Genomic DNA, 24,795 nt, shown 5'->3' on the forward strand with positions numbered 1-24,795 from the left:
ACATCTTTTTCATGTCAAAATACAACTATGTCCATAAAAAGATTCTGTAGGCCTCATGAGTTACATTCAAAAATGCTGTTCATAGGATTACCTAAATTGACCTAGAATCCACCTTTTGCATCTAAAAAGTCAAATCTTGGCAGAGAGGACCTTAATGATGTCTGATTGTTTTATTTACAACTCTGTACACTAACTAGAAATAGAGAACTCAAGTGAACTAATTAAGTATGATCAGAGGAAAATTATTCAGTGTAGATCATTAGAAAGGTGAGTGCAACTTTCAGTTTACAATGTAATGGCTGAAAAGAGTAAAGAAAAATGCATCTTGTGCAAATCTTACCTGGCATAACTGAGGTCAGAGAGGTGTTACATATAAATACATGTAATGAACAGAAAACAAATTTAGGTTTTTAATTACTAGAAACTTTTTGTTTTAACCACCGGGAGTGGAAAGGTTTCTAAAATATATGTCCATGTATTTTAAATTAGAATACTTAACCAATTAAATGTGGGAAAACAGCGATTGAGAGCTAAGAGTGGTTGATTACGAGTCTTGGTTCTGTCATCTTCTAACTACAGGTTATTTAACAACCACAAGCTTCCGTTTCCTCATCTACAAACAGGGGGCAGAGAGCAGAGATAAGAGTACCTATTTGACAAAGCTGCCACAAAGGTAAATTTAACAATAATTTTTTAAAAAGTGCTCTAAGTTGTCTGCTAACAACTTTAAAAGATGTGTACTTAAAAGATACATCAGTACTGTGTTCTGAATCCAACAAAAGGGTAACTGGGTGAGAAGGGTTCTATAATAAATTAGGTCACTGTATATTTATCTCTTTTCTTAAAACTTCTAAGTCTCTTGAAAAGTCCTGCACTAATAATAAAGGTTAAACTCTTTATAGCAATGTTTCTCATATACATTTGGGCATAGAACCCTTTTCCATGGAGTATTTGATACCATCTTAAGAGATATGCTCTACAAAATATACTTTGGTAAAAACTAACCTTTAGTCAAGAGTGACAGTGAACCAGTATTAACTACTATAATGATAATGATGACAATGATGCCCTCTCAAGCTCTAGTCCTGGATTGCTATAAAAATTTTTTTAGGCCTTGTAAACAGCTTTTTTAGATATAACCCACATTTCACACTATCTGTTCACTTAACGTATAGAACTCAAGGACTTCTATCATATTCCCAGAGTTGTAGAACCATCATCACAATCAAACTGTAGAACCTTTTCATCCCTGCCCAGGAAAATTCCATACCTCTCAACTGTCATCTCCCTCTCACCTCCCCTCCCTTCCATCTCTACAGATGTGATCATTCTGGAAAGCCACCTTACAAATGGAATCACAGGTTCTATGTTATACTGTAACTAGCTTCCTTTAGTTAGCTTAGTGTCTTCAAAGGTCATCCATGTTGTAGCATGCATCAGGACTTCATTACTTTTAATTACCAAACAAATTCCATTGTATGATTACAACACGTTTAATTTATCCATTCATCAGTTGATGAACATATTGGGTTGTTTCCACTTTTTGGCTATTATGAATAATGTTGCTATAAACATTGTTATCAGTTTTTACATAGATGCACATTTTCATTCCTCTTAGGTGTATATTCCTACTGAGTACAATAAGTGGAACCAGTGGGAACAGTGCTGGTTTAAAAGAGTTCTGGGTGCAAATATTAAATTAGTCATTAATTAATTTTGAAAGTTTAAGACAAACCCATCAAATTGGTCTCCACCTGGGTAATACAACAAGGATACTGGCCTAGATGCTACTAGGAATTTTTCATCTCTATATTTCTATTTCTATTTCTCTTTATCTTCTTGGGGGTTAAAAAAAAATCTTTAAAATCATTCATTCATTCAAATGAAGTTAGGGAAATAAAGACTATTCATTCCATAGCAAAGGAGAGATTTAAGAATTATAAGAGAATTTCATAATAATTGAAAATTGTTATTAACTGTTAGATTTAAAATCTCAAAAACTCTGTAAAAAAGAATGCTATTATAGAATCCTAAAATAAAAAAAGTCTTAGGCCATATTGGCTAATATCCTAATGAAGGTTTCTATGTAACATGGTAAAAAACCAAAAAACAAAAAAAGCCCCAAAGCTTTATAAATGCATAAGAAAAATTATTATTAAAGTATGTATTTAGGAAAGAAATGTAGCAGTAAAATGTAGTAAATTTTGCATAGAACTATTATGAAATGCCCTCTTCCAAAAGCTACCTCAAATGGAATAAAATATCTAAAAGCAACAAAAAGTATTTCCTAAAGAATATTAATTTTGACATTGGAAATTCCTAAGCATAGTATGTTTATCAAAATACTGTTCATATTTCAATATTAATAGAAACAGATGTAGTTAACATTTCCTTTTAATCATTTCTATTACAAGTTAAATGAAGGTGATCAATGTGATAAATCAAAGTAGTTTATCATGGAAAACATTTTTTACCTTGAAATAAAAATTTATGAACACAGATTTACTTTTCAATAAATTCTGTTTAGCCTAATATTAAAGATTACCTTGTAACACCTGAACATACATCATACCTTCTATATGCATGTACATCCTATGTAGAACCTTAACTTTAAAGACTTGGATACTCTACATAAAATAAGCAAAAAAAGCCCTTAACTCTATATGACAAAACCAACTTGTGGAGGTACAGTCATGAAAGGAAAGTAAGAGGAAAGACTTGGCAACTATGTAGAATAATGCAAAGACCATGCACACTGATTTGTATCATCTAAATTCTCACAAAGACCCTGCCAGTAAAATATTGTTCACATTCTATAGAAAGGCTGACAATAAGGCTCAGACAAGTTAGATCAATACAAGCTCAGTCAAGGTACAATCTGAGTTTCCATCCTTCAATTGTGAGGTAGGGTTATAACAGCTATGAAAACTGTAACTATCTTGCAAACAAGTTTTTAAACACTCAACAAATGTTAGTACATCCTCCAATTAACATATAAAAAGATACCTTAGGTTTACTTCCATGTAAATACTAAATCACAATTTGAACACAAGTCTGGCGGTACCCAAAACATATTCACTTAACTTTTCTGAGCCTCACTTCCCTCAGCTGTCAACATGTATTTGATAAGAGTTAAGAGGACTAAATGAGACAATGTACAGAACCCTATGTGCTCAGAGACATTTTACATATTCATTCCACCAAGTCAAAATAACTGCTAAGAAACAGAAATGCTATATATGTTAACTGATGAATATTTCTATCGAAACACAACAGAAATTAATACAATCACTGATCAGGTACACTTGAACTAAAACAAACTATTTTTAAAAAATTATGTGTGAAATTAAAATACTTATTAAACAACTATTATGCGAGATACAAATTATGACTGAAGACATTTATATAGGAGGAAAGTTATAGTTTCAAACTTCTACTACCACAGTTCCTAATCTTGCCAATGACACAGATTTACTAATAATTACCAATTCTTAAGGCAATCATTATGTTACAAGCACCTTACGCTTTCAAGATTTCACATCAATATATGCTCTATGCTTAAAGCTTTAGTTCTAAAATTATTTGGACACGTACACAAAAACAAAGCTGGCCAACTTTAAACCTAATGGGTATCAGGCCATACCGCATACACTTGGTGACACCCCAAGGTACTGGCCAACAGTTCTGGTGTTCAGGGTGATAGAAAAAGGAGAGGATTAAAAAATTATCAAGAGAAAAGACTCAAATATTATACCCCAAATCAAATCAGGTTTGCACAACTTAAAACATGTGAACACCCAGAAGAGAGAAGCACTAGAAAGGACAGGATTGCTAAGACCTCCTGTAATGAAGCTCATTTGTTCCTCGCCATCTCTTGAAGAGGAAAACACAAAACAAAACAAAACAAAACAAAACCTTCTCATAAATTTTTCCTATTAAGCTTGAATGAGTAATAACCAGTAATTCCAAAACCAGACCACCAAATGAGTCAAAATTACTGCGTTCAGAAGTCCTGTTTCAGTCACAAAGTGGCTGCACGGCTCTAAGGAAGTCTCGCCTCCATGCTTGGGCTTCCTCACCTGAAGAATGAAAGCTGTGACTGAGCAGTGGGGGCCGCTAGACAACTTCTAGGGTCCCTCTCAAATACGAAAGTCCAGGATTTTATAAACTTTCAGCTAGTGTACGTCTTTATTGACAAACTCTTCCATCCACTTCCCATTCACTACAGTAAGAAAGAAAAACTTTATTTTCTGATATTCTTCCTGTGGTATCTTTGCAATAAACACCTTTCCCAAAGTTTTCTGTTCTATAATCTCTATTTCTTACCTGTCGCTCCTCTGGCATTGGTCTGAAATGGATTTGTAGAAGATGCCACAGAAGGACCAGCAGCAGCAACAAATGGATTTGTGGAAGGCGTAGCTTTAAAAAATTACAAAATACACTATAAAATCCTAATATATTTGTATTCAATTATTAAAAATATTTATTCATACACTTATGAAGATAGAAAATTAGAGCTTAAAAAAAATTAGAGCTTTATGATAATAAACTGTTGCTTTGATAGCGTTCCAGTACTTCTAAGAAAATGCAATACTATATACACAGGCTCTTTATAAAAACCTGCATGTACACCAGAAACACATACCTCCAAATGGAGCAGGCACACTTGAAGATGCAGGCTGTGTCTGTGCAGAAGCACCTACTGGCACTGTTCCAAAAACATTGCTGAAAACAAATATAGAAAGAGGTCTTTTCAGTTTTTTTTTTTTTTTTAAAAGCAAGGGTAATTTATCTATAGGGTGGCCATAAAATGTGGAAATAGGTAATACAGAATATACCATATATCCTAGCAGTTCTTAAACTTTATGTCTCAGGATTCATTTACATTTTGAAAAGTTACTTAGAACCCCACCAAAGAGTCTTTGTGTAAATATACTGTATACTAACACTATGTAAAGTACAGAAATTAAAAACAGAAGTTTTTAAAAATTTCATTCTTTTAAAATTAACCATAAAGCCATTACATGCTAACATTAAGTAGCATTTTTATGAAAAAGAGCTATACTTCCTAAAACCAAAGGAACTTAAGAGTCACAATATTTTTGCAAATCCCTTCAATGGCTGCCTTAATAGAAGATCAGTCTGTTGTGGTATGTTGTTTAGGTTAAAGCACAAGAAGAAAAACTGCTCTCATAGACACTTAGCTGAAAAAACTAGGAGACTCTGAATAGTTTTTTCAGGTTAATTGTGAGTACTTCCCTTGATATCATACTCAAAATCACAGTGATAAGTTCACTAAAGGTTAGCTGCAAAATGGAATCTGAAATCGTATCAATGAACTCCTTTGCGCTATATTGAAGTAACATCTACTAATCTATCTAGCACTTTAAATGAATCTTTTACTCATTTTATAGCATTTGGAAAATATCTGATGCAAATCTTCCAAATGTCAACAATTTTCTGATGCAAAACTAAAAAATTTATATTCATAATATCACCACTCATCAGAAACATAATGTGAAGCTGTCATGCTCATGGTGGAGTCAATAAATTTTCTAAAGTTCTAGTATTTGCTCAGAAGTGTCAATTTTATTAGTTATTTTCCTTAAAGTGACAGACTTAAACATTTCATTTTTGAGAAAATGTCTACCAAATATCCAAATTTGAATAACCATGGAATATCAGTCTTACTTTTAAGGAAAACCAATGTTCCATAAGACCAGCAGCTGGGGGGAATCCCTGGGTGGCGCAGCGGCTTGGCGCCTGCCTTTGGCCCAGGGCACAATCCTGGAGACCCGGGATCGAATCCCACATCGGGCTCCCGGTGCATGGAGCCTGCTTCTCCCTCTGCCTGTGTCTCTGCCTCTCTCTCTCTCTCTCTCTGGGACTATCATAAATAAATTAAAAAAAAAAAAAAAAAAGACCAGCAGCTGGTTCATTCTATGACTCAACCACACAAGCTGACTTTCCTCAAGCCAGCCACCATACTTAAATATGCAACAGAAGCTACTTGATACATGCCTTATTTGAACACATATAAAGAAGACATTATTTAAGGGTCAAGATCGAATAAAATTAAGTTTTTTTAAAAAAGATTTATTTTAGAGAGAGAAGGGGGGGGGAGATAATCTCTCCCTGCCAAGCTCAGTGCCAAACACGAACTGGATCCCACACCCCTGAGGATCATGACCCAAGCTGAAAACAAGAGTTGGACACTTAACGGACTCAGCCACCCAGGTGCCCCAATAAAATTAATTTTCTTTACTGTTTCATTAAAAATATTTGTAAGAATATGTAAATAAGTCATGGGGAAGTAATGTACAGCATGGCATCATGAAGTAGTCATATGTAGTCAATAATATTGTAGTGCATACTTGAAGTTATAAAGAGTAAATCCTAAAACTGAGCTCTGTATGGGGACAGACAATAACTACATTGACGTGATCATTTCACAACGTACACAAACATCAAATCATTATGTTGTACACCAGAAATTGATGTTATATACCAATTACACCTCAATAAAAAAATTAAAAAGAATATTCCTAAGAAAAACTAAATCAAGACTATCACAAGTAAAACTGAACGTATGGTGGTAAGAAATATAACGACTATTAGATGACTACTAGCACAGTTTAGTGTCGTGGCCTTAATTTGTGACAAAGTACTGGGAGGTTTGTACTAGCTACTGTTTCTGTGCCATCAATACAAATGTCAAATACTGAAAACACAAATAACCTATCAGAATTATTATGACCACAGTTTTAACTTTAAAGACTCCCTGAAAGCGTCTCAGGTATCCCAAATGTTCCAAGGACCACACTGTGTGGACCACTAATATACCGTAATATAATTTCAACAAACCATTTGTTATGTATACCTACGTTTCCAGACTCTATGGTCACCTTGCTATAGCTCACTATTATGTAAGTCTAACACAATCTTTTTTTTTTTAATTAATTAATTTATTTATGATAGTCACAGAGAGAGAGAGAGAGAGGCAGAGACACAGGCAGAGGGAGAAGCAGGCTCCATGCACCGGGAGCCCGACGTGGGATTCGATCCCGGGTCTCCAGGATCGCGCCCTGGGCCAAAGGCAGGCGCCAAACCGCTGCGCCACCCAGGGATCCCAGTCTAACACAATCTTAATGAAACAAATATATATTAATACTCTAAACTTTATTCTTTGGATTCAACTTTTCCTATTTGGCACACATAAAATCAATTACTGGATAATCCAAGTAGTTGATGTTACATTCCTCCCATTTCTCCCTAGAAAAGGTGCTGAACTGGGTGTTATTCTGTATGTTGGTAAATTGAACACCAATAAAAATTAATTTATTAAAAGAAAAAAAAAAGAAAAGGTGCTGAAGGGAAACAAAAACCTAGTCAGATAACAAAAGAAGAGACAATCTGCAGGATGGAAAACAAAACGATGGACAAAGCACTCTATAAGTCAACTGTACTTCTAGATCTGTTTCCTTCAGAAATGTAGAAGTTACAACTATAGGAGTTTTTAAAGATCTATTGCTCTTAAAATGTGTTAAGACTTCCCGCTGCTAAGAATTCCCTCACACCAGTTATATCTGAACACAGTTCACGGATATGTCTATGTGTTAATAGCAGCAGGACACTGACGAGATACAGAACTGGATCTTGGGTTCTCTTGCAAACATTCCTAAAAATGTTTATTTACAACTAAAACTACAACATGTTACTTTCAGTGTTTAGTCTTCATAACTAAAAACTGTACCTTAAAAGTATATAATTTGCTAAATGGATTCTCTGGTTCAGTATAATTAAAACTGTATATAACTCCCCATTCTGAGATGTGTACATACTCCATTACACTTCAGTGTTCAAGGAAGAGAAATAACAAGACCTTTGATTAAATAAAAAGATAAAATGGCAATTACTCAAGAATTATATTTTAATTAGCAAATTAAACTCAGATTCTGCAACTATAAAAAAATTTTGAGAATTTAAAAAATATGTCCCCTGTCATTATTTAACATTGTTATTCAGAGTCGAAGAAAAAGATCAAACACAAAGCCAAGAACAGTGACTGAGACAAGGTACCTGCTAGCATTACTTGTGGAAGTATATGCGTTACTGGAAGTGGCTGCAGAGCTGAAAACGCTGTCTAGTTCTGCCAAAGCTGCATATTTGTCTGAGGATGTACTCGACTGCCCGGGAACTGAAACCACAGAACCAACAGGAGCTTTACCTGTGGCCCCAAAGCCACTCCCTTGATCACCGCCTATAAACACACAGAAACAAATTACACTGAAAACTTAGTAATATTTTCAATTTATCAATTTAGTTATGCTATCAATTTATGCTTTCAAATTTATCAACTTGTTTAAATTTTACACCTTTTTCATTTGCCATGAAGAAGGTGTAAATTTAAAACTGATTTAAAGCTAAGCAAATAAATGGACAGAACTCTAGTCTTACCTAATAAACTACCTAGAAACTATCAGACAAGATTAGTTATTATACATACTACTGTGGTAAAGACAAAATGCTCTTTCTGTAACAAAAACTAAGACTCTCTACCAATAACATGTCTAGATTATGCATAAAGAACAAATTCTCAAAGTGCTATATTAACATCTCCAAAACCGGTGCATCTCATTCAAGTGAACATACAAATTTATAAAATGCCAGACCTAATGTGAACCCCATTAATAATACCATTTCCCCAGGGTTGATCATGAAAAAATTAGAGACAGTAATAAGAGGAAACATTTACACAGCACTTTATGTGCCAGGCACTGTTCTACACGACGGAGATGCAATAAAACATACACATCCAATCTATTACTACTATCTTCCTTCTGGAGATGACAAAGCATGGTCAAGAGATCAGGATGCAGACTCTAGTCTAAAAGCAGACCTCTGCCGTTCTCCAGCACACTATGCAATTTGCGAGACAAAATACTGGCCTTAAGAGCAAAACCAGGTATAAAAATATACTGTAAAAATGATGGGTTTGGTTTTTTAAATACCAAAATATTAATAATAAATATAGTTCAAAATAATTATATTACAAAAACCACAATATAACCGGGAGGCTGTCAGCGCTATTAATAGGATTTGTTGGCCCTCTATGGCCTTCCAACAGTGAAACATGCTAAGACAAAATTAAATTTTGTCAATTATTTTCTTTTAAAATTAGAAGTTTACAAATAGTTTCTAGGCCTTCCAAAAGGCCCATTATTGAATTATTTCACATCCAAAATGTCCCACACAGTCATAACCATTTAGTACAAAATTTCTTTACAAGTAAAGTACAACGACCTTAAAATGTAATAAACACAACCAAATTTAGAGGACTATTTAATAAACAAATTTGTATTTATTTTGTTTAAAGCTTAATACCTTGCCCAGCACTGAAGATATTGTCTAAATTAGCAAGTGCTGCGTATTTGTCTGTAGACTGTAGACTAGCTTTGTTCGTTGAAACTTTACTAACAGCTGATGCTGTTTGATGACTCTGGGAAGTACTGAAGGTTCCAAAATCAGCACTGGAGGATTTGGGGAAGTTATCAAAATGAGCAAAATTAGCATTTACTGATCCAGCACTTCCACCTGTAACAGAATAAACAGAACACTTGAAATTTCTATATTTCTCCTAAAATCCTTTGATAGATTATATGATTTCTTCCTTAATTAAGTGTTCTATAAGTAATCCTACTGGCCAATGGCATTTAACTTTAATCATCTACATATGAATTTTTATAATTTGGGAAACTATATTTTCAAAGGCCCTGGCAACATGTAGGGTAACAAGTTTCTTTGTGTAATTATCTACCCTGAGGTGAAGAATATAATTCACAGAGGAGTAACTCCAAACTACCAGGTTGAGACTCAGTTACTTTATAGAATATTCAGCTATCTATACACTACCATCTTTTACTAGTTCTCCTTAAATGGACTCCATAAGCAAGATGTAAAGTTATCTTATACTATAAACTCTTGTAGTTCCAATAAAGGCTGGATTGAAACTAATCCCAAAATAGAGATTTAAAATGTTTAGGAAGGGGCACCTGGGTGACTCAATGTTGAGTGTCTGCCTTTGGCTCAGGTCGTTGATTCCAGGGACCTGTGATTAAGTCCCCCAGCAGGCTCCCCAGAGGGAAGCCTGCTGCTTCTCCCTCTGCCTATGTCTCTGCCTCTCTCTGTGTCTCTCATGAATAAAAAAAAAAAAATCTTTAAACAAATAAATACAATGTTTAAGATGTACTATTTTGATCCACAATTTTTTTTGATCCACAATTTCTTAAAAAGTGGTCTTTGAGCTTTAGACTTATTTTAAGAGCCCATATTTAATTCCACATAATAATTTAATGTACATATAATGTCATGTGGTCCTCAGTAAAATCATGCCCTATTATATATAGTTCAAGGAATAAAAATTATAGTATACAATGTATAGTCTAAATATACCAATTTTTAAATTTATAGATCACAATTCACCTAATAATGGTCACTACTGTATATACACTGCTAAGATTTTAAAGACTGTTCTGTACTCTAGAGACTTCCCTAAAGTCCTACCAAAAGACTAAATAAAGCCAGACTATTTCATTCTATGCTTTTGATGCTATAAAAATAGTATATCATATAATTATATATTAAGTGATAATAAAACACAATTACAGGTATTTTAAAAAGCAGAAAGATTCAGTCCTATTTTAAAAAAGAAAACACAAACACTTTCCCATCAATTAGTATTATAGACATTCTAAACTATATACTGATAAAATTTTTTTTAGGAATTAAACTCCAGTCCTTTTGAATTAAAACTAAGTAATGTGTGTTGGTATTTAAGATTGTGATCTGTTACTAGTAGCTGGTGAACAAAGTACATAATAATACTAAGCTTTCAACATTTGTATGATGAAGTTTATTTCAAATTATTAAAAACTAAACTATTAAATAAACTTTTTGTATACTATTGTGTTCTCTGAGTTAACAGTGGAGAGAATAAAAGTGAGAATTTCAGAATGATTATCATTAGAAGATGAATAACATTCTATAATTGAAAAATCCATGAAACAACATAAAACATACAAATTAGTAAAAGATGCCTACTTGACAACAGAACTTACTGTTGGAAGCCTGGAGAGGAAAAGCGGAAGTAAATTCACCAAAACTGCAGCTAGATGAAAGCATTCTAAATGCTGGACAGCCAGAAATTATGTGAATGATGGAATTTAAAGAAGAAAAAAAAGAAAATTGAAAGAAAAGGCTTTAAGACAACACACACAGTTAAAAGTTGAAAGAAAAATAATCAGCCAAAGATCTAAACGAGGGTTCAGTGAGATTCTGAAAACAATACAGTTTATGGGAGAGCACTCATGTTTAAAGACCAATTCCTGCACTGAAAACTGTTTCCAGTCCAATCAAGTGTTCCATGATCTCCTTTTGAGTACTAGTATTTATCTTCTCAAGCTTCCTGCCTTGAAAATTATATTTTTATTTCTATGGAAGCGAGTCATTAGCTTCCTTTATTCAGAGCCTAAATCAATGTGCTCTGTCAACCTAACACATTTTTAGCACTGTAATGCTCCTGTGCATAAGAAATTTAAGGAAGATTCATATGCAGGAAGTGGAAAACCCTTTGGATTAGACAACACATCAAAGAGTTTAAAAAAACAGATGAACACAGACAAAAATAAAGATTTCAGGTTTCCCCAGAGCTTTATAAGATAGAACTATTTGAAAATCAAATAATTATAGAATTTAAGTTAATAGAATAATTTTTCAAACTACATCTAGAGAGTGTTTTGTGTTTTAAAGTAAACATTGAAGCATAATGCCAGAGAAGCTCTACCTGTAGTTTGGGGCTGAAAAGGAGAGTGACTCGCTGTGGGGAAACCTCCAAAATTACTCGAACCACTAGACTGTCCAAATGCATCAAAGTTTGCAAAATCTGCATTTGCAGAATTCTGAGCTGTAAATGGTAAGGAACAATATATGTTAATGAATATGAAAATTATAAATGAAAAATATGACAAATGAATTTAAGAAGTTTATGAAGAGTGTCTGTCTCACAACTCACTTTGAAGAGAATTCATTTAGAAATCAAATTTTAAATCATACCAATGTTTATTTAACCCAGTTTCAAGCAATTCATTAAAAAGTATCCAAAAATTTCCCCAAACACTTTTACAATGATAAATGTGTACACAATACCCTTTGAATAACCTCCAGAATAGTACTTTACAAGTGACTCTATTAAAGGAAACACTAAGAGCATTAAATGAGCTACAGTAAAGCAAACAGGGTTGTAGGATATAGATTACATTCTGGAAAATTCAGATTTAAGGTGGTAGTAAGTGATTCATCAACTATGTAAATCCAAAATAATGATACAAAGAAGGTTAAATTCCATTAATATTCTCTTGGGTTTTTTTTTTCTAAGTTTACAGCTATTTTACACCATGGCATATAAAAATGAAAAAAAAAAAAGTAGTGTACAAGGACATGATTGCCAAACAGATCAAAGATATTCACATTCTATTTGAAGCCGCCATTTTTCATACATACTAAAATTTGAGAAATGATGAAAACAGTAACATTTAAAACATTAGTGTACTTCAGACTCCTTGAAAACGACCAACTGGTATTTTCTCACTGATCATCAACATAAGAGCAAATTTTTAGACTTCTCTAAACTTAAACTATGTATCTAAATAAAACAATTCAAAAGATTTTTTTGTAAAGGCTAAAATGGATGCTATCTTTTTATTAGAGAGACTATGATGGGAAGTGGCTGGTATGCAGCAAAGGGAATGCTAAGTGGGAAGAATGAAAAGCATGCCAAAAGATAAAGGTCAAATGCCATCAACATAGTTAAGTCAGCCGCTTTAAATCCTTGCAGGGAATTCTACTTCAAGGAAATTCTGTAAAGAAATAATCTTGTAGGGGCGCCTGGGTGGCTCAGTAGGTTAAGCGTCTGCCTTTGGCTCAGATGGTGATTTCAGGGTCCTGGGATCAAGCCCCAAATCAGGCTCCCTGCTCAACAGGGAGTCTGCCTCTCCCTCTTCTTCTGCGCCACCCCCCTAAGACCCCCACCTGACCCCGTTCATGTGTGCATGCCCTCTCTCTCTCACTCTCTCTTAAATAAAACCTTAAAAAAAAGAAATAATCTTGTAAATGAGTATTATATCCAACAGCTAAATAACCTGCGTCTTATAGTAATGAAAAAAATTTAAAACTCAAATGGCCAGCAATGAGGGATCACTTAAATGTACTATGAAACATCATACAAAGAAACATAAGGCAGTCATTTAAAAAAATCACGTAAAATATGTAGTCCATTCAAAAATGCTTATGACAAAATAAAATAAAGAGGTTAATAAATTCCAAATACATTTTCATCTGCCAATTTTGTTAGCATGGTATCATGTGCATAGAAAATCTGCATTTTCATTAACTCAAAGCAGTGAGTTTTCAGATTAGTATCATTTTCTCCATTGCCTGAGTTTACTAAGCTTTTGCAATAAATATGTATTAACTATATACAAACCAAAAAATGTTACTAAATAAGGAATTTTTCCACTAACAAAGTAAAACATTATTCTAGGAAGATAATCAGGAAAATTTACATTTTACGTAATCACTGTTTTGTGTATAGCTGAAAGGGCATGACTGTAGTGGGGGGGGGGGAGACACCTATAAAGTAGACCTCCTTTTACTAGACTCCTGTGACACTTCTTTTCCTACGTCCCCACATCTAGCACTTCTGACAGGTAGGAAGTGTTATCCTATGTATACATATCACTGCTCACGCTTTGTTCTTGAAAACCTTTTTAAACATGGTTGTCTTAGCTCTCAAACATTACACGGAGGTATCTAAATTAAAAGGCTGCTTACTGCTTAACAAAAGAAATTCTGTATTTTTTTCTGGATACTCTGAAATCTTTTGTTATTGTTTTTACCTAACATAATAAAATTCAATTTCTTTATAAGCTGAGATTTTTTTTTACCTTCCCCCAAAATCAACACAATGAAAGATATACTAATAAATAATAGAAGATCAATATATTGAAAAATATTTTGGAAGAAATATTGACACAAGTATAAATAATAAAAATAAGTTTAAAAACACAGTTACCATTTAGTAATAATCAAGTAAGTTTAGTGAAAAGAGAATCCAAAATAATCAGAGAATTCCATCCTAACATAAACATCATACACAGCCTTGGACAAGTCCCTCAATTGTTTTGGCGTTATCAGTTTTTTCACTAGAGAAGAAGAAAGAAGAAAGAAGAAAGAAGAAAGAAGAAAGAAAGAAGAAAGAAGAAGAAAGAAGAAGAAAGAAGAAGAAAGAAGAAGAAAGAAGAAGAAAGAAGAAGAAAGAAAGAAGAAAGAAGAAGAAAGAAGAAGAAGAAGAAGAAGAAGAAGAAGAAGAAGAAGAAAGGCCTATACTTGCAAATCCAGCAATATGACTCTACAATTTATAAGGCAACAGGAATAAATATTTAAGAACTTCAGAATCCTCGGCCCAAAAGAGGAAAATTCCACTAAAAGACAAAATAAGTTTATATAGTCAAATATTTACTGGAAAACAAAAGAATAAGAGAATATGGTACAGGAAGTCGTCAAATTTAGAGTGGGTTATATTTCAAAAGACAAGTTCTCAGTTTTTTGAACATGCTGTATGTCCATGTGGCAACAGGGGGTTAGAACATCCCCCCTTTGCATGCAGTTCCCTCCACAATGCATTATACTACTCACTTATGTTAACTGGGTGGCAAGACAATAAAGTTTAACATCCTTAGTACAAGGTGTAACAAAAATCAATGACAGTTTATAGTTATAAGTTTGTGGTAAGCTTATTACCAAGCAAAATAACTATGAAATTCTGTAAGGTAATTATGTTTCTAACTGCATAAGTACTTTTGCAGAAGATGACTTTTTCTGAACACAGTAATAATCCCACCACTGATACACATCCTTACATACCATCTCAGCCAGGATGTTTGGGTGAAGGGTGAAGACATGTGGCTTTTAAGTCACTAAACTATCTGCAAAATACAACAGGTTTCCCTATAAAATAATGCTAAGTAGACTGGCATATCTATATAATCATCATTTGCTATTAAAAGTTCCATCTGTCATATCAATTTGTATAGGAGAAAATTTTCACCTTAAAAATTTTTTCTTAATTAAGGGGGTGCCTGGGTGACTCAATTAGTTGAGTGTCCAACTCTTTGGTTTTGGCTCAGTCATGATCTCTTGAGGGAGTCTGCTGGAAGATGCTCTCCCTGTCCCTCCTTCCACTTACTGTACTCATGCACACAGTCGCTTGCTCTCTCTCAAATAAATTTAGAAAAAATAAAAATAAACACGAAAATTTCAGGGTAAGAACTTAGCTATCAATGACTTTATATTTATGAACCATATATGGAAAAATAAAGATTCAGGGTTCCTGTAAAGGCTGGCAAAAAAATATATAGAATGGAAAAAGAGGAAATAAATAACTTTACAAGCTTCTTTTTGTAGCATGTGTATATATTTTTTTCACCCGGAATCAAATCATGTTTGAAAAAAGAAAAAAAAAAAAAGGTGACTTGAGTTTGCATTTGTAAACAAGAACTTTAGGCTAAAAAACTACTCCTCTTAGGCAACCTGGCCTAACTGACGTGGTTATTAAACTCTATCCTCACAGACTTATCCTTCCTACTATTTCCACCACATGTGGAAAAGAGACAAAATAGTTAAGATCTCTATCAATCTGATAAAAATTACAGGTTTCTTTTCTTTCTTTAAAAAAAAAATTCTACAATTAAATAAGGGCTACTATTCTCAAAGAGCATTTTAAAGGAGTCATTGATACTATGAGTGGGATCATGGTACAAAGCAACTTGCGGAGCTGCAATGACCTATATGTATAATGATGTCTGGCTAACGACACTACAGGGAAGAACATGGCACTAATTCCTTGAATAATGAATACTCACAAATTGTATTAAAAGACAAAAACACAAGAGAAACATGAAGTAAATTAAAAATTTATAAAAGATCTTGGTAGTTACTTATCAGTCATTTCAAATTCTATTTCAGTAAGTGTAAAACTGAGATAAATGTAAACTATTCATGTATTATAGAAGGTTCACTCTACATTCTTGGATTCTTCAACTCCTTTTGCTAGCATTCGAAAGCAACAGGTGGGAAAAAAAAGAGTTGGGGCACCTGTCTGGTCACAGGAGACTAGCTGCCCACCTGAAGGGTGAAGGGGAAGAAGTCTCCCTAGGTTTCCTGGACTTTCCCTGTTCAGCTAACACAGGAGAAAGGAAACTTACCACAGCCCCCAACATCTTAAGCTTCCTGATTTCTTACTCTTCTCAGTATAATCTCTGCTGAGAAAGAGATCCTCTTTATCACTGGATCTCTTTTTAAAGCAAACACACATACACACAAATTACACCATAATTTGCTTCTGTGGCATGCCCTTAGAAAATACTTTAATATTTATTTTCTCACTAATATTTAAAACAAAAAGTTCCTTTAATGCTTGCTAGAAAGAAATGTGGCTGAAGCACAGATTTCCCATAATTTTTCAAACCATCTTAAACAGTACATTTTGGATGTGTACATTTATATAGGTTATACTTTATACATTATCCAACTATAAGCCAGGTCTTCAAATTGAAAGAAAAAGGAGGAGTAACACCACAATCTTACAGGTGAGAAAAGAAGGTAAAATAAGTTCTAAAATACAAATAGGAAATCAATTCTCTAAGTGCTAGTTTCTGTTATACTCATAAACCAGTGAAATACAAGTTTTAGAAAGATAGTCTTGAATTTTTCTTGATTATATAATTAAAATTTTAAAAATCTGTAACAAATCAATTAAAAAACATTAGCTAACTAGTATCTCATACATACATGCAAAAATATAAAGCAAAGTTTCAAATGATCAAATAAAACAGCTATGAAATAACAACCTATTCTTAGTTTTAGTGCTCTACGTTTGGTTTGATGCTTACTCAACCATTCACAAATGCAGGCAGGTAAACTTTCTATGACATACACATCAAAGCTTACTGGCATCCAAAAGATTATTTCCCATTGTATAAATACAATGTAGGCGTTTAGATCGTTTACATCATACCTTATTTAAAAAGTAGAAGGAGGCATCAAGAAACAACTCTAAAGATTCATTCTGATTGCAAAGCCTATTTCTTTTCACTACATTATGCCATTTCACTATCCATTACAGTTATTTACTACTATAATTAGAAAGACACAAATGATTACATCTGTACTTTAATAATCAATTTTTAAATCAATTATCTAGATAACTGCAAGGTTTATATATTCATTTTCAAAACAAAACTGCAACTTCTAATTTTTGGTGAAGTGCATTAAACTCTTTGTAACAAACATGTTAAATCTGGAAATAAAAAAGAAGTTGTATCTTTTAGAGTCAACCTGAAGATGCTTGCTGCTCTAAAGATGGGATAATTTGAACATAAATAAAGATAATGATGACAACAGATTTGAGATAATAGCAAATGTTAAATCTATGAATCCATAATGATATGAAACAAAAAAACAGATCATCATTAAAATATGGTGGGGATTCAACTCATTCCAATATGTGATTGGTTAGAATCAGTCATGTATTAACTTTCCTCTGCTAATTATACCACTGGATATCAAAAATTTTTAAAGAAATATTTCAGCTCATAAATAAAGGAATGATAAATTTAGAGTATCAACATTCTGTATCCAGGCACAAAGCATCAACAGCTCACATTACAAATCAGAAACAATTGGTATTATGTGCCTCTTAAGTGGGTAAGTAGCAGGTTGCCCCCCTCCAAAGAAAGAACCTGTAATGGATCACGAATCTAGATCCAACCATCAATTTACAGAGAATAAAGAGGAGAGGGGAACCTGTTAAGGGACCTCAGAGTGGTGCAATCAACAAATTCAGATTAAAATCAAGTAAAAAACTCTACAGGACAAATAACCTGATTTCTTTAACAAAAGAATAACAAAGGAGAAAAATGAAATGGAAGAAGAACCCACAGACTAAGTAATATATCTCACAACTACAGTGTGTACACCTTATCTGAATAAACTGTGTGCGTGTGTGTCTGTCTGAACTGGAATGGAAAATCCAAATTGAAAAAAGAATAAAAAAATAAAAAATAAATTAAGAAAAAAGAAAATCCAAATTGTGACTAATGAATAATAATAAATATTATTACTATTATTTACGGAGTGATAACACTACTGTAGTTACGTTTAACAAAGTTCTTGTTTCATAGATATATGTAAAATCTTAAGAATAAACTAGAATGTCTAAAATTGCTTCAAAATAATGTAAGAGGAGGAAAATAGTAGAATAACAAATGAAACCAGATTAGTCATAAGCAATGAGTACACACGGGTTATATTAACTGGTCACTTCTGAGTATGTGCAATTTTCCATATTAAAAAAGTAAAAAAATATATTAAAAGTCTTTTCCCGTTTTTCTTTGGAAAGAGGTCATGTCAGTATCTGACATTAAGTATAATCTCTTCTATGATTAAAAAAGCACTACATGGCTACATATTACAACTCAACAGCTATGAGGGCCCACTCCCTCAACAACACATTTACTGATACTTAAGTTTTAAAAGAGAATGGATGTTTCTTGGTGCTATATATACATGTTGTCCAAAAAAGCTGTTGGAAAAAACACTTACCTGCATGACTGTTGAAATGTGCAAAGTTAGCAAAATTGGCTGTAGCTGTTGACTGAGGTGCTGGAGCAGCAAAGATGTCTGAGCCAAGATCACTTAAAAGGTCAAACTGCTTCTTTTCCTGCTGCTGCGCTTGAGAGCGACCTACAACCGGGGACTATAAACCACATATTAACTATAAAGAGTTTCCAGTCAGACCTGCTACATTTTTATAACATTATTTTCAATTCACCAAGCTTAAAACACAGTTTAAAGATTAGATCACATAATCTTTTATTTGTAGTTTTGAATACTTTGATATTTTTTAAAAAGCACAAATTTTCAACATCTATTCCCAAATTATCTCTCAATTCTAAGTACAAAGCCAAAAGCAAAGAAATACTGTATTACAACAGTTGTTATACCTTAAACACAAGACAGACTTACTGCTAAGAGAGCAATTATAAGAATTGCAGAAAACATAATCATTCTGTTTATGATGTGAAAGAGTACAATATACTGACCTAGCCTTTCATTTTTCACTCAAAACTCTTGTGAAAACTAAGTAATTTTATTCAGATGCCCTAGTGTGTATTATTAAAAAGGGTAGGTTTTAATTCAAATAGTACTATGCCTCAGAAGCATTCTTGTGTAGGACAGACATTGCAATGCCAGAGAAGAACAAATGTGTCACAGGTCAATCAACTGTAATAAAGCACAGAAACACACACTTTTACTTATGAAAAGACTTCCATCTGTTTAATTTTTTTTAAATAAGGTATGTAAGTCACCTGTGTTTCAATGATAAACATGCTTCACAATCAGGCAAGGAGAAAATTTTACTGCTAAGAAATCCTTTCTTGTAAAAGTCCATCACAGAGACTATACTGCTCTAACTGAGGAGTTAAAGTCATGTTTTACTAAATGTATGTTATACGATAGCTAACTATTAACAACCTTCCTGTAGACCTTTACAAACCTATGGCGCACATTCAAGGAAACTCTAATTTACAATAGCAAAAAAAGAACAAAAATATGCACATCTTAACCAAGATTCTTTAATATATTATAAACCATTAGGATAGAATGCTATTGACATTTAAACTTATGCGACGGTCTTAAAGAATTCCCAAATTCATGATACTATCCTTCTTAAGTAGAAGCCACTACGAAGACTTAAGACTACTCACCTGACTAGGCGTGCCCTTATTTAAGTGCAGAGCTGGTGCTGAATCTCCTAAGAGAGACTTCAGTGGTTTGACCTCAGGTGTGCTGCTTGTGCTACTGGCAGAGGACCCTGAAATAGATGCATGAACTGATGCCACCACTTTGGCTTGTTCTGGAGGGACATACCTAAAACATATGAAGAATTAAGCAGACAGTTACCTAAGAAAAATGTAGCGAATACTATGCTTAAAAATGATAAACTTAATTCTCATTTTTTACAAGATTATTTCAACATTAATCTTATTTCAAAACTCTCTTAGAACTGATTGGGTAAGACTGCACTTAACTGAAATACGCATTTAGCAAGGGTAATAAAGACTAACCACAAAACTTGTTTCAATTATAATTTTTCTTAGAAATAAATAAAATATAGCAACTGCTTTTTTTTTTTTTTTTTTAACAACAGAGGACCTATAGTTATTCATTACTATGAGCAGTTAAAACTCTAATTTTCGGGGATCCCTGGGTGGTGCAGCGGTTTGGCGCCTGCCTTTGGCCCAGGGCGTGATCCTGGAGACCCGGGATCGAATCCCACGTCGGGCTTCCGGTGCATGGAGCCTGCTTCTCCCTCTGCCTGTGTCTCTGCCTCTCTCTCTCTCTGTGACTATCATAAATAAATAAAAATTAAAAAAAAAAACCTCTAATTTTCATAAACTAAAGTATCATAAGATCATAAATAACATTTGGGAAGAGAGAAGAAAGGAAAAACATTTATTACATTACAGTTAATAGTCTAAAATATAAAGATCTATTACAAATCTAGGAGAATAAGATCAACAACTCAATTTTTAAATAAGCAGAAACAGTTCACAAATGAAGACACAGAAATGAAAACATTTGTAACCTTAGAAAAATGCGAATTAAAATATTCACATCTGCTCTGAGCATAAATTTTATAAATTTTGTTACTAAAATATATATATATAATTAAATATATAAAAGATATAAAAAAGTCTGCTCTGTATCCCAGAAGTACAACTTCCAGATACTTCTCTTTGGGGATTAATTGAATAATTAACACAGATACATGTACATGCATGTTTTCATAGCTAATTTCAAAAAACTGGCCCCATACCAAACATTTATCAAGAAAAATATACTCAAAGGGGAATACTACAGAGCTATTCTTGTTCTGACATGGAAAGATGTCCCAAAGACTTTACAGGTCTTTCAGGTTTGATCTCTATCATGTAAGTACAAGATTTGTAAGAGGAAGAGAGTAAAGAAAGGGAAGAGAGACAGGAAGAACACAATCTCAAACATCACCAATGCTAATCTCTAGGGCTGGGATCATGTAAGAGCCTTCGTTCTATTTCTAGGTTTTGTCCCACCCTACCCTACTCCCCACTCTCCACCCCCATATCACTTGGAGGACTTAGGAGAGAGAACAGTGGTTGAGAACATCTATGTGTTCTAGAGAGTTCAAATCACAGCTCTACCGCTCAACAGCTACAAAACCCAGGGCAAACTACTTTAACCCTTTGCGCCTCTGACTATTCATCTATAAAATGGAGATACAGCTATGAAGTATGACCAAGTTAACACTTGTAAAGTACTTAGAACAGTTCCCAGTACAGGTGTATTAGCTACATAAGTGTTAGCTATTATCAAACTATACAATAATAACAATACAACTGCTTTCCCAATTAATGGGACAGATACAATATGAAAATGAAAACAGGAAGTTATGTTTTCCCATAATCTGGTGTATTCACTGATGATATCCATTTTTGAGTACAGTCAAGTCTTATGAAAGGATAAAACCAGATAAAACTATATAATTCAAACATTCATCTGACTAAAAGTAAAAAAGCTAGGCTTGTATAGCACAGGAAGTGAGTATGAAAACTGGTCAATTTCAAAACCCCTTCAGATCTAAGACCATCGCCTCAAGGTTTTAAGTACAGTGAGGATCTTTAGGGAGAATATACTTGCACAGTGCTTATGTCATCTTAAAAACCCACCACACACTGCTCTCTCATTACAGATATGCGGCAGCCTGAGTTCAAAATGCAGTGTCTGGCCCGCCTGAATGTGGGTCACTCTGTCTAGGTGCCCACCGTTCAAGTGTGTATTTGTATCATTATCATTACTACATTGTTTTTCTCAGGACAGAAAAAGTAAAATGAATTATAATTATTTGAGTTTTTTGGGTTATGGTCTGAATTAATAATTTTATTATTATTACCATCATAAATGTGAGGGAATCTATGGTTTTAAATCTATCGACTCTTACTCATGCACACCTTTCTTTCACTAGCGGAAGATAAACTATCTGAAACCCTAGCTAAATTCTATTCAAACTAACTTTCTGAGTTAGTAAAGCTGTCGAAAAAATAAAAAATTAGGCGTTGGCTATCCAAGGAGAAAGGTCTAACTACAGGATACAAGGTCTTGGAAATTAAGACCTGAAACAATAGAAGGATAATTATACACTTCATTTTAAGAGAATCATTTATGCCACCACATTTTTACTACTACCCTACCCTCAAAGATTTTCTTCTTTCTTGAACTAGAATTTTACTAATATGCTTTTTTATCTGCATTCATACCTAATGTATCTAGTGCCACTGAATGTAGCCCTAGCTCTGGCTAATCCTGCCTTGCAGAAAGTAGTCTCTTCTAGAGAACAGTAAGAATCCAAGGTTCGTAGAGCACATAAATCAAAGCTCCTTCTTTCTAATGTGTTCACTGAATGAGGGTAGAGCTATCTCACCCATGAACCACAGCAAGTACTCCCTAAGGATTCCCTGGGTTAAAATACAGCTCCTCAGGGAAACAGCAGCCATTATTTCCTACTCATCTAGTCCCCCCTATTTGTGACTCCTAAATTTTCTGAAGCCCCTGAGAAGGAAATAATACACCAGTGAATAATGAGTCTTAGTAAACTGAATTGTGTTCATATAGCTAAAAATGATGATTCCAAAGTAGCTGAACACTAGCTTTAGACATATTTCCTGCTCTGCTTTTTAAAAGGCTTTACTAGCTGTAAGTCCAACCTGTTTTAACTTCTTTTTAAAAATTAACATCTGATGGATTTAGTCAGGGGAGCATAAATGCTCTCGTCTTAACCAGGTAGTAAAATGACTTCTTGGGTGAGAAGTGAGGATATTTTGAGCAAAGACTTTACTGCAAAATGCAATTAAGTGGATGGGTTACTCCACAAGAGCTTTAGCACAGTGCATACTATATAAGAGATGCTAAATTCTTGCTAAATGAATGAATATTTTAAGAAAGAGGCTGAATAAATCTAGAATGTCTTGAGAAGCTTATAGGGCTACAGAAGGATTTGAAAGGAGGATCCCTCTAGCTTTCCAAAAATGGGTAGGAAACCTGGGAATAAGGAAAAAGGAAGGTAGTGTTAAGCACAGGTGACTCAAATAGAAGTCAAGACTTTTAGAAACCAAATCCACAAAAATGCCAGGATATAATGAGTCTCTATCTACCTACATACCTAGTTCCTTATTTCCTATTTACCTAATTTTAATCCTTCCTTCTTTATGTCAGATTAATCTTACCCATAATTAATATGAATTTGGGAGTCTTTGCTCTAAATACAAACTATTCACTCACCATCTTTTCTTTTCATACTTTTCTTGTAGGAACTCTTTCACTTTTTGTGGATCCCTGAAGTCTGGAATTGCTGAAGATCTATCATCAAATAATCCTAGCCAAATCTGTTTACAGACCTTTGGAAAGAATTAAAAAAAAAAAAGTGTTAAATTCAACATCTTAACTTAATGAAATTTTAAGGGAAAATTAGAATTCTTTCAAAAAGCTAACCTACTTAATACCACAGCTTTCAATGAGTATATTTACCACAAAGAAGCACCAAATGAATAAATTTATTTTAATATATTCCAGTATGCAATAAAATCTTAGCAAAAGTATCATAAAAAATAACACTTCATAGGGGAACAACTAGTGAAATGGGATTTAAGAGGATCTGGGACTTGCTGGTCTTGAAGTGATCACACTGGAAACCTTGAGCAAAGTCATGTACCTTTATAAACCTCAGAGTTCCTTCACCCCATAAAACAGAGGAATTAGACCAGCAGCATTTTCATGGATCTTTGACAGATTTTAAAAATCAATCAAAAAGAGGTGCCTGGTTGGTTCAGTCAGTAGAGTACATGACTCTTTTTTTTTCTTTTTGGATTTATTTATTTATTTGGGAGCGAGAGTGAGCGTGCATGCATACATGCACACAAACGGGGGCAAGGGAGAGCAGAGGGAGAGTGAAAGAGTCTTAAGCCGACTTCCGTTGAACACTGAGCATGACGTGGGACTCAATTCAACCATCCTGAGACCATGACCTGAGCCAAATCCAAGAGTCAGATGCTTAACCAACTGAGCGACCCAAGTACTCCTAGAGCATGTGACTCTTGATCTCAGGGTCATGAGTTCAAGTCCCATGCTGGATGTAGAGATTACTCAAAAAAGAGAGAGAGAGAGAGAATATAAATCAACAACACCCGAATGAAAACTACTAGAATCATAAATGATGTGAGCTTAAAGTAAAATAACAATAACAAAAATACAAGGCAGATACAAATCTAGCTTTATAATTACCTCCTATGCTTTTCCCCTAACAGCTAAAAAGTAACTTTTTAGAAAAATTACAGGCATGAAATGATGCAGAACTCAAATAGAACACAAAGAGCAGAGAATCATAAAGAAAACTGATAAGGTGGATTTCAAAATTTTAAACCATTGCTCTTCAAAAAACTTAAAAAGTAAAAAGGCAAGCCACCAATTGATAAAAAGTATTTGCAAAATGTGTTAAGAACCTAAAAGAATGTGAATCCAAAGTACATTTAAAAATTATTAAAATTCAATTATAAAAAGCTTGTCAGAATAGTCAGAGAAACTGAA

The 24,795-nt window shown here is 33.7% G+C and overlaps 1 protein-coding gene across 6 annotated transcripts in view; it reads right to left on the minus strand.

Moving 5' to 3' along the window:
- Positions 1-24,795, minus strand: part of AGFG1 (ArfGAP with FG repeats 1) — a 78,896-nt gene that overhangs the window by 11,434 nt on the left and 42,667 nt on the right. For 2 of the 6 annotated variants that reach the window (XM_055300009.1, XM_055300008.1), the window contains exons 3-11: positions 23,494-23,609; positions 19,884-20,046; positions 18,718-18,871; positions 11,843-11,962; positions 11,118-11,189; positions 9,385-9,594; positions 8,080-8,260; positions 4,646-4,725; positions 4,327-4,419 (exon numbers count right to left, since the gene is read on the minus strand). In XM_055300009.1, the coding sequence (XP_055155984.1) occupies positions 4,327-4,419; positions 4,646-4,725; positions 8,080-8,260; positions 9,385-9,594; positions 11,118-11,189; positions 11,843-11,962; positions 18,718-18,871; positions 19,884-20,046; positions 23,494-23,609 (1,189 nt within the window). The remainder of the gene's footprint in view (positions 1-4,326; positions 4,420-4,645; positions 4,726-8,079; positions 8,261-9,384; positions 9,595-11,117; positions 11,190-11,842; positions 11,963-18,717; positions 18,872-19,883; positions 20,047-23,493; positions 23,610-24,795) is intronic. The other 4 variants (XM_055300010.1, XM_055300011.1, XM_055300014.1 and 1 more) reach the window with 2 other exon arrangements.

The sequence above is a fragment of the Nyctereutes procyonoides genome, unplaced genomic scaffold, assembly GCF_905146905.1.
Source record: "Nyctereutes procyonoides isolate TBG_1078 unplaced genomic scaffold, NYPRO_anot_genome, whole genome shotgun sequence".
In the NCBI taxonomy this organism is placed as follows: Eukaryota; Metazoa; Chordata; class Mammalia; order Carnivora; family Canidae; genus Nyctereutes; species Nyctereutes procyonoides.